General features: G+C 46.2%; 1 protein-coding gene across 1 annotated transcript in view; it reads right to left on the bottom strand.

Annotated features, from left to right (window-relative positions):
* Window positions 1-12,243, bottom strand: part of LOC129822739 (sodium channel protein type 4 subunit alpha B-like) — a 45,560-nt gene extending 33,317 nt beyond the window's left edge. The window contains exons 1-4 of the mRNA XM_055881110.1: window positions 11,985-12,243; window positions 2,116-2,302; window positions 1,770-1,898; window positions 1,324-1,441 (exon numbers count right to left, since the gene is read on the bottom strand). Of these exons, the coding sequence (XP_055737085.1) occupies window positions 1,324-1,441; window positions 1,770-1,898; window positions 2,116-2,302; window positions 11,985-12,082 (532 nt within the window). The 5' untranslated portion in view covers window positions 12,083-12,243. The remainder of the gene's footprint in view (window positions 1-1,323; window positions 1,442-1,769; window positions 1,899-2,115; window positions 2,303-11,984) is intronic.
* Between the last annotated feature and the right edge of the window lie 2,550 nt (window positions 12,244-14,793).

Below are 14,793 nucleotides of genomic sequence, written 5' to 3'. Positions count from 1 at the left end.
AACTCAGACTCGTCAAGCAGGTGTCAAGAACTAGACTATCACGGACTACAAAGGCAAATCCAGCTGTGTGGTGCCCACCGAAGCCTCCATCCCAGTTGAGCTTAACACATTCTATGCTCGCTTCGAGGCAGACAATACCGATCCATCCAGGAAGAGTCTAGCTGCTCCGGACAACCAGGTGCATTCGCTCTCCGAGGCTGACGTGAGGAAAACTTTCAAAAGAGTGAATACTCTGGCCCAGATGGCATCACTGGCCGCATCCTCAGAGTGTGTACTGACCAGCTGGCGGGTGTCTTTTCTGACATCTTCGACATGTCTCTGTCCCAGGCTACAGTCCCCACCTGCTTCAAGGAGACTACCATACGTCCCAGTGCCCAAGAAAAACAAGATGACATGCTCAAATGACTATCGCCCCATCACACTCAAGTGCTTCGAAAGGCTGGTCATGGCCCACATCAAGGCCAGCACACTGGACCCACTCCAATTTGCCAACCACTCCAGCAGATCCACAGAAGATGCCATTTCCATTGCTATTCACACGGCCGTAACACATCTGAACAACAGGAACACCTATGTGAGGATGCTGTTCAACACCTATTGTTCCCTCCAAGCTTGACATGACACCAAGCTCAGAGCTCTGGGTCTGGACACCACTCTCTGCAACTGGATGCTGGACTTCCCACAGACCACAGGCTGTGAGGATTGGAAACAACCCCTCCTCCACATTGACTCTTAACACAGGGGCCCCACAGGGGTGTGTCCTCAGCCCTCTACAGTACTCCCTGTTCACACACGACTGTGTGGCTTTGCACAACACCAATTCGCAATGCCAATGTCCTCTTCAAATACTACTGCTGCACCATCGAGAGCATCCTGACCGGTTACATCACAGCCTGATACAGGATTCTCTCCATCCATGAGTGCAAGGCCTGACATCGAATAGTGAAGATGGCCTAGTGCTCCCACCCATCCAGGACACCTACTTGAAACAGTAATGAGGAACTCCAGCAGCGTCATCAAGGACCCTGCACACCCCAGCCATGAGCTGTTCACTCCCTTACTGTCGGGCACATGGTATCAGAGCATAAGGTCTGATACCAACAGGCTCAGATACAGTTTCTATCTACAGGCCATCAGACTGCTGAACACTTGAACTGGACTGACCACCTGCTCTGATTCTCCTCACCTTAGCACACATGCACACATGCACACGCACACACACACTATACTAGCACACTTCTTTGACTCTGAACATGCAGCAGGATGCTAAGTTATATTTATTTATCATGTTGATCCGTGAGGTACTTGTATTGAAAAGATATGAATGCATGAGAATTTTGATGGATCCTCTCCTGAGAATACTGAAGGGAGTCAGAATGTAGCAGGCAGGCTCAGCATTGAATCTGAAGATTGTGTTCCCTTTGGTGATGACAATAAAGGTCTGAAAAACAAGAAGTAAAGATTAGTGAAGAAGTATTTGAAGTCCAATATTATCTTTACTTTAATTGAATGTATTCATGTTTATCTCAAGGATATTAGCAAAATAGAGTTTGCATGAGTCATGCATTACGATACATCAGTTATTGTTGTAATCAGAGAGCATTTACCCTCTGAATAATAACAATATAATAATATTATTTGGAATGTGTTAGTCTGTCAAATACACATCTAATTTGAGCTTATTGTACAGGAATTAACTTTGTGATACTGTCTGGTTTTGTGGACACTCAGTCCTCAGGCTACTAAGGGACAGGGGCTAAAGTGCTCACTTTGTGTGATTTGTAGAAAGGATCCAGTTCCTCCAGGGGCGTGTTGACGAGCTCAGGTGGCGGGTCTCCGTAGATGAACGGCAAGATCTTGCCGGCCTCCAGGTTGACGGCTGGCTTTGGCTCTGCCACCTCCGAAGAAGGTTAAAAAAAATAGGATTACTAGCGCATTACCATTTCTTACTAGCACTGATTTTGCGGATAGCAGCTATTTTAAAAGAACGTTTTACTTGCAATGGCTTGACTGTGATATGTGGTCATTTGAACTACCTTATTTGAATCCACTGATTGTAAAGTCACTCTGGAATCTGGATAAGTGTCTGCTAAATGACTAAAATGTTAAATGTACCTCAATGTTCAGGGTCTTTTGTCTCTTCTGCTCCCTTGCTTCCTCGGCCATCCGCCTATCAATCTCCGCCAGCGACTCAAGGGTGAAGTGGCGGAACACTTCGGTGCCTCTGGGAGGGAGCAGGGCGACCATCTTGGCATTCTGCTGGGTGAGAGATGCAACCACACTGGGGTCTCTCAGCAGTGGGCTGTGAGTTGGAGGGATGGATCAGGAAGATGAAAAGATTTAGACACGAAAATGGAAGTTTAAAAAAATACATCTTTAAAATACATTATTTAAACAACATGTTTTGGCATATTGTTTCATAAGGGAATTTTATGGAGAGGGACAATTACACAGAGAAATGATTGGGTGAGGACACTGTGCAGCAGCTTCAGCTGAAATGTGAACTCAGACATGTGGGTCCTTTTCTGTGTTTTGAGCAGCCATGCCTTCATCTGCACTTTGTACAACAATCCGTAGCCATGAAACCACTTCCCAGAATCCTCTTCCCCTTTTGTCAATGGAAACTCCTTTCCATTGACAATACGACTTCTAAATAAAACTATTTTGAGAAAAACCAAGGCACTTTGGCTGGGGATACTACGTCACCGCCAAAGTCTAAGGGTAGACCTAAAAAGTTCAAGCCCCTTGGGTGCTGCCATATAGTTACATTAGAAGTGCCCATCCAAGAATGCTCAAGCTCATTGGCCACGGATAAAATTACATCAAATAGCATTATATGCTAGAGTTGCAAAGGGTCGGAAACTTTCCGGTAAATTTCCATTGAATGTGTTCACCCCACCCAGTATTGTAATCAAAACTTACCAGAAAGCATGTAGTCCTTGGCTCAGACAGTGTACTAGCGTGGGCCACCACTGCGACCTGTATGCCCTAGTCGGCTGGCCCTCGCTACATGTTCGTCGTCAGACCCACTGGCTCCAGGTCATCTACAAGGCTATGCTAGGCAAAGTGCCGCATTATCTCAGTTCACTGGTCACGATGGCTACACCCACCCGTAGCGCGTGCTCCAGCAGGTGTATCTCACTGATCATCCCTAAAGCCAAAACCTCATTTGGACGCCTTTCCTTCCAGTTCCCTGCTGCCTGCGACTGGAACGAATTGCAAAAATCTCTGAAGTTGGAGACTTTTATCTCCCTCAACAACTTTAAAAATCTGCTATCCGAGCAGCTAACCGATCGCTGCAGCTGTACATAGTCCATCTGTGTAAAGGCTGTCAATGTTGTTCTCCCCCTTTAACGAGGAGGAGCATGGATAGGACCAAGATGCGGATTGAGGGAAATAAGCCATCTTTTAATGAACACACAGCAAACAAGACACTACAAACTACAAAACAACAAACGTGACTAACCTTCAACTGTCCTGTGAGGACACAGGAACAAACACCCACAAAACACCAGTGAAACCCTGGCTGCCTTTGTATGACTCTCAATTAGAGACAAACAATACACACCTGTCTCTAATTGAGAATCATACCAGGCCGAACACAAAACCCCACATAGAAATACAAAACATAGACAAACCCACCCAACTCACGCCCTGACCAACTAAAATGAATACAAAACAAAGGAAAACAGGTCAGGAACGTGACAGAACCCCCCCCTTAAGGTGCGAACTCCGGGCGCACCAGCACAAAGTCTAGGGGAGGGTCTGGGTGGGCGTCTGTCCACGGTGGCGGCTCTGGCGGTGGACGAGGTCCCCACCCCACCATAATCAATCCCCGCTTCTTTATCCCCCTCCCAATGACCACCCTCCCACTAACCCCAACTAAATGAAGGGGCAGCACCGGGATAAGGGGCAGCACCGGGATAAGGGGCAGCACCGGGACAAGGGGCAGCACCGGGACAAGGGGCAGCACCGGGACAAGGGGCAGCACCGGGACAAGGGGCAGCACCGGGACAAGGGGCAGCACCGGGACAAGGGGCAGCACCGGGACAAGGGGCAGCACCGGGACAAGGGGCAGCACCGGGACAAGGGGCAGCACCGGGACAAGGGGCAGCACCGGGACAAGGGGCAGCACCGGGACAAGGGGCAGCACCAGGATAAGGGGCAGCACCGGGACAAGGGGCAGCACCGGAATAAGGGGCAGCACCGGGATAAGGACCAGCACCGGGATAAGGGGCGGCCGGTCCTGGCTGAGGGACTCCGGCAGGTCCTGGCTGAGGGACTCCGGCAGGTCCGGGCTGAGTGGCAGCTCCGGACTGTAGGGCAGCTCCGGACTGTAGGGCAGCTCCGGACTGTCGGACGTCTCTGGCAGCTCCTGACTGGCGGGCGTCTCTGGCAGCTCCTGACTGGCGGGCGTCTCTGGCAGCTCCTGACTGGCGGGCGTCTCTGGCAGCTCCTGACTGGCGGGCGTCTCTGGCAGCTCCTGACTGGCGGGCGTCTCTGGCAGCTCCTGACTGGCGGGCGTCTCTGGCAGCTCCTGACTGGCGGGCGTCTCTGGCGGCTCCTGACTGACGGACGGCTCTAGCGGCTCCTGACTGACGGACGGCTCTACTGGCTCGGGACAGACGGGCGGCTCTAATGGCTCGTGGCAGACGGATGACTCAGATGGCGCTGGGCAGACAGATGGCTCAGACGGCGCTGGGCAGACAGATGGCTCAGACGGCGCTGGGCAGACAGATGGCTCAGACGGCGCTGGGCAGACAGATGGCTCAGACGGCGCTGGGCAGACAGATGGCTCAGACGGCGCTGGGCAGACAGATGGCTCAGACGGCGCTGGGCAGACAGATGGCTCAGACGGAGCTAGGCAGACGGGCCGTTCAGGCACCGCTGGGCAGACGGCAGACTCTGGCCGGCTGAGACGCACTATAGGCCTGGTGCGTGGTACCGGAATTGGAGGTACCGGGCTGAGGGCACGCACCTCAGGGCGAGTGCGGGGAACAGGAACAGGGCACACTGGACTCTCGTGGCGCACTCTAGGCCTGGTGCGTGGTACCGGAACTGGAGGTACCGGGCTGAGGGCACGCACCTCAGGGCGAGTGCGGGGAGAAGGAACAGTGCGTCCAGGGCTCTGGAGACGCACAGGAGGCTTGGTGCGTGGTGCCGGAACTGGAGGCACCGGGCTGGAGACACGCACCATAGGGAGAGTACGTGGAAGAGGAACAGGGCTCTGGAGATGCACTGGAAGCCTGGTGCGTGGTGTAGGCACTGGTGGTACTGAGCTGGGGTGGGAAGGTGGCGCCGGATATACCGGACCGTGAAGGAGGACACGTGCTCTTGAGCACCGAGCCTCCCCAACCTTACCAGGTTGAATGGACCCCGTAGCCCTGCCAGTGCGGCGAGGTGGAATAGCCCGCACTGGGCTATGCAGGCGAACCGGGGACACCACCTGTAAGGCTGGTGCCATGTACACCGGCCCGAGGAGACGTACTGGAGACCAGATACGTTGGGCCGGCTTCATGGCACTCGGCTCGATGCCCAACCTAGCCCTCCCAGTGCGGCAAGGTGGAATAGCCCGCACTGGGCTAAGCACGCGTACTGGGGACACCGTGCGCTTTACCGCATAACACGGTGTCTGACCAGTACGACGCCCTCTTACTCCACGGCAAGCCCGGGGAGTTGGCTCAGGTATCCAACCCGGCTTCGCCACACTCCCCTTTAGCCCCCCCCCAAGAAATTTTTGGGTGAGCCTCTCAGGCTTCCAGCCGCTCTGCCTTGCTTTTGCCTCATAAAACCTCCTCTCCGCCTTTGCTGCCTCCAGCTCCGCTTTGGGGCGGCGACACTCCTCTGGCTCTGCCCAGGGTCCCTCTCCGTCCAGAATCTCCTCCCAAGTCCATTCCTCTTTTCCCCATTGCTGTAGTTCCTTCTCTCTCTCCTCAATCCGCTTGGTCCTGTTGTGGTGGGTGTTTCTGTAAAGGCTGTCAATGTTGTTCTCCCCCTTTAACGAGGAGGAGCATGGATAGGACCAAGATGCGGATTGAGGGAAATAAGCCATCTTTTAATGAACACACAGCAAACAAGACACTACAAACTACAAAACAACAAACGTGACTAACCTTCAACTGTCCTGTGAGGACACAGGAACAAACACCCACAAAACACCAGTGAAACCCTGGCTGCCTTTGTATGACTCTCAATTAGAGACAAACAATACACACCTGTCTCTAATTGAGAATCATACCAGGCCGAACACAAAACCCCACATAGAAATACAAAACATAGACAAACCCACCCAACTCACGCCCTGACCAACTAAAATGAATACAAAACAAAGGAAAACAGGTCAGGAACGTGACAATCTGTAAACTACCCACCCAATTTACCTACCTCACCCCCATACTGCTTTTATTTATTTACTTTTCTGCTCTTTTGCACACCAGTATCTCTTCTTGCACATGATCATCTGATGATTTATCACTCCAGTGTTAATCTGCTAAATTGTAATTATTCGATTTATTGCCTACCTCATGCCTTTTGCACACATTGTATATAGATTCTCTTTTTTCTACCATGTTATTGACTTGTTTATTGTTTACTCCATGTGTAACTCTGTGTTGTTGTCTGTTCACACTGCTATGCTTTATCTTGGCCAGGTCGCAGTTGCAAATGAGAACTTGTTCTCAACTAGCCTACCTGGTTAAATAAAGGTGAAATAAAAGCCCGGGAATTTGGGGAATTTTGCTTAAATTCATCAAAAAAGTTTGCATATAACAGTGAACCTTTTTTGTGGGATACACATAAGGCAATTCTAGGTATTGTTGCTTTCCCCAATTCAATTAAATTGCAACCCTCTGCATGCACAGTGCATTGATCCATCACATGTGCAGTGCACTCTTCCATCACATATACAGCTGATTCTCAAGATCTTGCACACTAATGAGGTGCTATTCAGCCCACGCTACTACACTGTCTGAGCCAAGGACTACATGCTTTCTGGTAAGTTTTGATTACAATACTGGGTGGGGTGAATATATTTTATATGACATACATGATTTTGTGTTAACTAGTAAATAGTAGCTTACAACAAAGTGTGTTTAAATCATTTCCAACTTGTTAACAATTTCATCTAGTTAGTTTTTGCAACCAAGTGGGTTTTATCTGGCTTGAGCCTGCTAACTGAGGAGTGTTAATTCAACTGTTTCCATACATGTTTAATTTTAAAACATATTTTACAAAGGAGTTGTTTAATCTAGCTGCATAACTACTTATCTGTACATGGAATTGTATTTATTTATTTTTTACTAATTATTTTCTAATCTTTATGGGAAAGTGCCATATCTGATGTGTGGAGACATTTCACTGCAGCTACTGTAGAAAGGAAAAGCTGTGTACATTTGTGTAATGAACACGAGGGGAGACAGAGTGCTGGTTTCAAGCGCAGGGCGCAGCAGGTGTTTATTGCAAAGGACCACAGGAGGAGGCAGGTAGCTGGGTCCAGTGACAGGCAGAAGGTCATGCACATGGGGTCCAAAAGGGCAACAGTACAGGCAGGGAGAAGGCTAGTAACGTCGTCCGGGAGATCAGGCAATAGGTAGATAACAGGAAATCCGGCTACAGTACAGGCAGGGAATAGGCAAAAGGCGTCGTTAGTGAGGCAGGCAAAAACTATCATACACGAGAGGAGTAAATCACGGGAAAAACAGAGCTCTGAAAGACATGTGTCACAAAACAAGCAATACCTCACAGTGATGGGGTGCAAAGAACTGAACAAAATAGTGTGTGGTCATGACATACAGGTGTGTGAACAGGTGATTGGGATCTGGGGAGTGAGTTGCATTCAGGGGATCTAGGTGTTTGAGGGGGTGAGCTGGAAAGTGGGCTGGAAAGTGAGCTGCTTTCAGGGGATCTACGTGTTTGAGGGTGTCAGTTAGAAGCAGACGTTACAATTTTCACATACAGTGCCAAATCACGTGAAGAATGCAACAAAGATACAGAATCATCTGGCCAAGTGCGTAAAGTTTCCTCAGCACTCACAACAAGCAACCTCGGACAAAAGTCCCTCTACTTATTTTCGAGGTGAAAATGATGAATCAGACACCTTATCGATAGCAACAGCTCATGGTCCTCCTGGAATCAGAAGTTTTTTTGACTCAATGGAGGAACGTAGTCAGAGAAATGCTGATGAATGTCTTGCTCGAGCTGTATATGCAACTGGTTCACCTCTGATGCTCACAGGCAATGTGTATTAGAAGAGATTTCTTAATATTCTTCGCCCAGCATATGCCCCTCCAACCAGAAATGCTTCATCTACTAATTTGCTGGATGCAGAGTTCAACAGAGTTCAAGTGAAGGTCAAGCAAAGCATAGTGAAAGCAGACTGTATTGCAATCATCTCTGATGGGTGGTCGAATGTTCATGGGCAAGGAATAATTAACTACATCATCTCCACCCCTCAACCAGTATTCTACAAGAGCACAGACACAAGGGACAACAGACACACTGGTCTCTACATTACAGATGAGCTGAAGGCAGCCATCAATGACCTTGGACCACAGAAGGTATTTGCACTGGTGACTGACAATGCTGTGAACATGAAGGCTGCTTGGTCTAAAGTGGAGGAGTCCTACCCTCACATCACACCCATTGGCTGTGCTGCTCATGCATTGAATCTGCTCCTCAAGGACATGGCACTACAAAAATGGATACACTCTACAAGAGAGCCAAGGAAATAGTTAGGTGTGTGAAGGATCGTCAAGTAATAGGAGCAATCTACCTCACCAAGCAAAGTGAGAAGAATAAGAGCAACACATTGAAGCTGCCCAGCAACACCCATTGGGGTGGTCTTGTCATCATGTTTGACAGTCTCCTGGTGGGGAAGGAGTCTCTCCAAGAAATGGCCATATCACAGTCTGCTGATATGGACAGCACCATCAAGAGGATCCTCCTGGATTATGTATTTTGGGAGAGAGTGGTGAGCAGCCTGCAACTCCTGAAACCTACAGCAGTAGCCATTGCACTGATTGAGGGAGACAATGCCATCCATTCTGATGTTCAGACTCTGCTTGCAGATGTAAGAGAAGAAATCCATACTGCCCTGCCCACTTCACTGTGGCTCCAAGCAGAGGAAACTGCAGTTCTGAAATACATCAAAAAGCGTGAAGTCTTCTGCCTGAAGCCCATACACGCCGCAGCGTACATGTTGGTCCCTAAGTATGTTGGCAAGAGCATCCTGTGTGATGCAGAGATCAACAAGGCCTATGGTCTCATCACTACCGTGTCTCGCCACCTTGGGCTGGATGAGGGCAAGGTTCTTGACAGTCTGGCGAAGTACACTTCCAAGCAAGGGCTTTGGGATGGAGATGCAATATGGCAGTCGTGCCAACATATATCATCAGCCATCTGGTGGAAGGGACTTTGTGGATCTGAGGCTCTTTCCCCTGTTGCCTCCACCATCCTCCAAATCCCACCAACATCAGCCGCCTCAGAGCGCAATTGGTCCTTGTTTGGGAACACACACCCCAAAGCACCCAACAGGATGACCAATACAAGGGTTGAAAAATTGGTGGCCATCCGGGCAAATTTGAGTATTTTTGAGGTTGACAACAAGCCATCCTCAACAGGGTTGGAAAATGACAGTGAAGATGAGGCCTCAGAGTTTAATGTTCAAGAGGTGGACATCGAGGGGGTCCAGGGAGAAGACATGGAAGCCTGAGAGGAAGACATCATTTTACAGATGTATGTTGAAAATGTTTTTGGGAGATGCAATGGATCATTGGGGATCATTCCATTTTCCCTTTCTTTTGTCGTTCACTGAAATCATCCCATGTGAAGAGTCAACTCATTTAATTAAAGTTAAATTCGTAACTAAATTGATTTCTAAAATTTCTATTGGAAGGATTTAATAATTTGCCATTATGTCTACTTATGATAAGGTAAAAAGTTTATGTGTCTGTCTCCACATGATATGGTAAACATATCCAATGCAAAAAAATATGTACATTTAAATGGTATTAATATGAATTTGCATATATTTTTGTTAATTCCCATATATTCCCGTTAATTCCAACGTAGAGTTTCCACCTCTGAATATTCCCCAAAATGTGCAACCCTAACAGTAGATTTGACTGGACTGATCATGTCAACGTCATACTTTCAAAATCTTAGCTAGAAGTCATCATCATGAATCAAGTCGCCAATCTACTGGCAAATCCTTTTTAATCCTTGTCATATGAAGATAAATAATAAAGAGAAATGATAGACAAAATGTATCGGTGCTCATCGGCCATTGGACATAAACATTACACAACAAGTTGGAAATCGCAAATTCAACAGTGAGTGGTTTGGAAGGGGTCAGTGACAGTAGCTAACTCTGCAAGTATTGCAAAACAATCACTAGCCTGCCATTCAGTGGAGTGGCTGTGTGGTCCTAAATCTGGGATTAAGGGGCTCTTTTCCAAGTTAAAAATTATAAACATTTAACATTGGTCGTGCTGTCAATGAAGCATGATTTGTGCGCTCAAAACAACTGTTAACTCTGAAAACTTGACTTCAGTGAGTTCAAAACAAATGGAAAGCCGGAAATTAACAAGCTCCGACTGGGAAAATGCGTTTAAAATCCGGCATCTTTCTAGATTCAAGTGAGCACAGCACAAGAAGGTGAGTCCAAAAATGTATTGTATGCCGCTGCATAAATTATGTACTGTAATATGCCAGAGAGATGCTGCTGCATAAATTATGTAATATGCCAGGGAGATATGTATACTGTAGCTAAGAAAGTAATACTAAGTGTCTGTTGTGTAGTAAGATGTTAGTAGCCCTTGTGCCTCACCCTAATAGTTTGGTCTATTTACCATTCTTAATTTCTCCTACAGTTCTGCCTTGGTGGTGCACATGTAGCCTATAACCTGTTTTAGAGAAATGGAATCATCAAATATTGTAAGAGCTTTCATTGTCTGCTTATATGCCCCCTTTATTTATCCTACAGTTCTGACTTGGTGTACAGGGAGAACACTGTAAGAACGGCCCATGTTCTGAATTCTGTCACTGTACATTTCAAAAGTGCTAAACAAATAGTTATGTTGACTATGTCCGTCCTAGCTCGCTCATTAATGTCTTAATCGAAATGACGGATTGCCTCTAATCCGCTTGTCATCCCCTTATGCCATAGTTTGTACATCTCAATTGTCATTAGAAGCTACATTTGGTTATTAAACAAGTCAGCCAAACCAGCTTTGTTTTTTTTAAATAGCAGTAAATAAGGCTGAATGAACTGTTTTGCTGCCAGACAAGGCTCCGCTGATCGCCAAGTGTAGCAGTGGTAAGATGTTGGGACTGCTGTTAGGACAGCTTTATGTAGACTCTAACAGTTGGTGGGCACAGTTTGTCACTGTTATAGTGATGTGTTGTTTAGTGTTGTGTTATGTAGTGGCTTTGCTGGCATGCATCACAGTTCAATTAATTATTTTGCCCCACCAAGATTGTACATGCTAAAATTGGCACTGATGCACGCACACACACAGTAACCCCGGGTTACTGAACAACAAATTTAAAAAACAATAAGCTATGTTCCAGTTGATAATACCAGGAAATACAAATTTGTATCATATAATTTCTCAAAACTTCCAGTTGCAAAATAACGTGTTAAAGATAAGTATTGACAAAATCCTGGATAAAATAATCACAATAGTGTCTGTGTAGATAAAATGTTACTTAGCACAACAAAACCTGGCCACTCTGGCTGAAACAATCAAACCCATTCCCTCTTGCATACAACCACCAATGTGGTCCATTCAATTTAGGATATTATGAGCAATTGAATCATGTTCCATTTTCTTAAAGTTATTTTCTGAGCGTACCAACCATGTTGATAATTGAGCACTGACTACCATCACATCTTTAAGGACAAACGGAGAACTTCTAACTCGCAACTTAACAGTGAGACTGTGAACCCCGATCACCACCCTCCTGAAATGTGTATATCCACTTACAGTAGACGAGGACATATTTTCAGGTCTTTAACTTTCTTCCTCCGAAAGGTCCTGTGCCTCTCCCAGGCTTCCAGCAGTGTTATCTTTCGGGTCGGCATGGCTACAGAGTCCTCCGCTATCCTTTCACACTACGGTTGTGTCTTTCTTTAACACACAGAGCAGTTCTGAAGGAACCCCTTTGCTGGCAGTCCCTTTTAAACTGCTGGATTAAGAGGAAAGTTCCACCTCCAGCCTCATGCGGGTCGAACAAAATTCCCATTTTTCTTGTTGCACGTCCGCCCCCATAGTCCAAGTTCTCTAGCCGTTTTTACCCATGGACGGGTCATAGCAGGGGCACAAGGACATTGTTCTAATGAATGGAGCCACTTCATGATGGATTTTTCTTAGAGAAATGAAGGCCAATGGATCACTGGGATACATTCAAGTCACTGAGCAGACACAGTCTAGAATGTAAATAGTGAATCGTTGCAGAAAGCTTCCTACGTTATGGCTAGTTAAGTTGTCTTTAATGTTTATTACTACAATTACTATTACTGTTAATTGCAGCTGCAAGACTTATTTGACATGGCAACAAAATGTGTATGAAATCTCAGTCTTATCTAGTTCAAGGATATCTACATGTTCACGACCGCAGCACTTCGAGATGACCGTATGAAACCTAATTACAGAGCTGTCAGAGTGTCCCATATTGTCCACAACTCGAGGACAGTGATTTTGTTCTTAGATGGACTGTCCCTAATACTCCCTATCGACTTCACAAGGATGTGATTTTATCCACACAAGGGCTGTGCTCAGTGTAAAAGCCTGCCCTGCGCCAGGCTCAGCTTTGGATCACAGGAGGATTAGAGATCGGAATTGCAACACTATTGGACATGAGGGATTGCCTCAATGAGTTAAGCCAGACAGCTAATTATTTTATGCAGTTTGCATAGCTATAATGGCGGAAGATGTACTTGTTCTACAACATTTTTCTAATATTTGTGTTTATGTATAATCTTTAGACTACAGACTGATCATTTGATTATCTCCCCAAATATATTTACCAGTAAGCATGTTAGGAAGATAGCAATTGTGTGAGGTTAAATCCAAAGCCCTGTGTCTTTGCAGAAAACCTCAATAAAAAACTTTTGTCCCTCTGCAACAGAACATCAATAGTGTTCTTTCTTTAGCGGCCTCTTTGTTGTGGCTTTCTGGGATAGATCCAAGCATTCCTTAATCCCCCAATGCCACTGGTCAAGTTCCTGACTCATTATGGATGCATGGACAGAGGGGGAAAAAATCCAGAAATATTGAGAGGCCTGAGACTTCCCAGAATTGACTGGACATTGCCTAATCAGTACATTCAGTACATTCAGAACATTCCTTATTCTCCTCAGCATGCTACTGGAAAGGGGAAGACTTGTTATCCAACACATTGTTATTGTTAGTTAAGAAGTTAAGAATTAAAATGGGTTTCCTTTATAGGAATAGGGCATGCCTTTAAATAGCAGAAAACAAATAATTCAGTCAACATTCATTCCGGCTTCAGACTGTGGTGACATCGTTTATATGAAACCATTAGACGCAGTTTATCATGGCGCACTAAGCTTTATTATGGGTTCAGTACACATCACCTCATTCTGTATCAGAAAGTCTGGCCCTCTCTTAAGTCTCGTAGATAAATGGACTGTTCTATTTTTGTTTATAAAGCCCTGTTGTGCAAACTTCTGCCATACCTGACTTCATTGTTAAATTACAGACATACAAGTCACCAGACCCAGGGATGGTTAACTCTGGAGATTCCTTCGGTTTTCACTGAGTTAGGTACAGTAGATCTGTGTTTAGTTTTTGTTGCATCTTACTTGTGTAATGATCTCCAGAAGTCTCTAAAGTTTGATGTTTTGGTGCCTTTATTGTCACGCCCTGATCTGTTTCACCTGTCCTTGTGATTGTCTCCCCCCCATCCGCTTATTATCCCTGGCGTATTTATCCCTGTGTTCCCTGTTTGTCTGTTGCCAGTTCGTCTTGTCAAGTCAACCAGCGTGTTTTTCCCTGCTTTTTCTGTTCTCTCTTTTGCCAGTCCTCCCGGTTTTGACCCTTGCCTCACTGACTCTGAACCTGCCTGCCTGATCATACTGCCTGCCCTGACCTCGAGCCTGCCTGCCACTCTGTACCTCCTGGACTCTGACCGCTTGATCTTTTTGCCTGTCCACGACCATTCTCTTGCCTGCCCCTTGGATACTAATAAATATCAGAGACTCAAACTATCAGCCTCCCATGTCTGCATCTGGGTCTCGCCCGGTGCCCTTACACTTTAGGTCAGTTCAGATGGCTGGTTGCTAACTTTTTTACTGAGGAAATGTCTTTTGTTTTTCATGATCATGTTTTTGTCACACCCTGATCTGTTTCACCTGTCTTCGTGATTGTCTCCACCCCGCGCTGTGTCGTCATAGTTTTGTTAGTTACTTTTCTTAAATTGCTTGTAAATATTGTATGTTTTTATCGCATTGCAATTGTAAATATTGCGAATTTGTATGACTGTGTGCAGGGCTCACCAGTAAAAGAGGCCTTTATCTCAATGGGATTTCCCTGTTTAAATACATTTCAATAAAATATAATTCCATCCATTGGTCAATGTACAATAAGAACCATTATTACAAAATACAATTGTTATTGCTATCTACAGCCCAATTCATGTTTTTGCTTTCTCTCTCTCTTTCTTTCTCTGGTGCCTTTTTTCCCCACTCATCATGGCAAACATTTCATCTTAGAAGCTGTTTAATCAGATGTAGGCCATGGAACCTGTATCTTGGAGATATTCTGGCACGAC

This window comes from Salvelinus fontinalis, chromosome 2 (genome assembly GCF_029448725.1).
Source record: "Salvelinus fontinalis isolate EN_2023a chromosome 2, ASM2944872v1, whole genome shotgun sequence".
NCBI classification, from domain to species: Eukaryota; Metazoa; Chordata; class Actinopteri; order Salmoniformes; family Salmonidae; genus Salvelinus; species Salvelinus fontinalis.
This window is presented reverse-complemented; position numbering and strand designations above follow the sequence as displayed.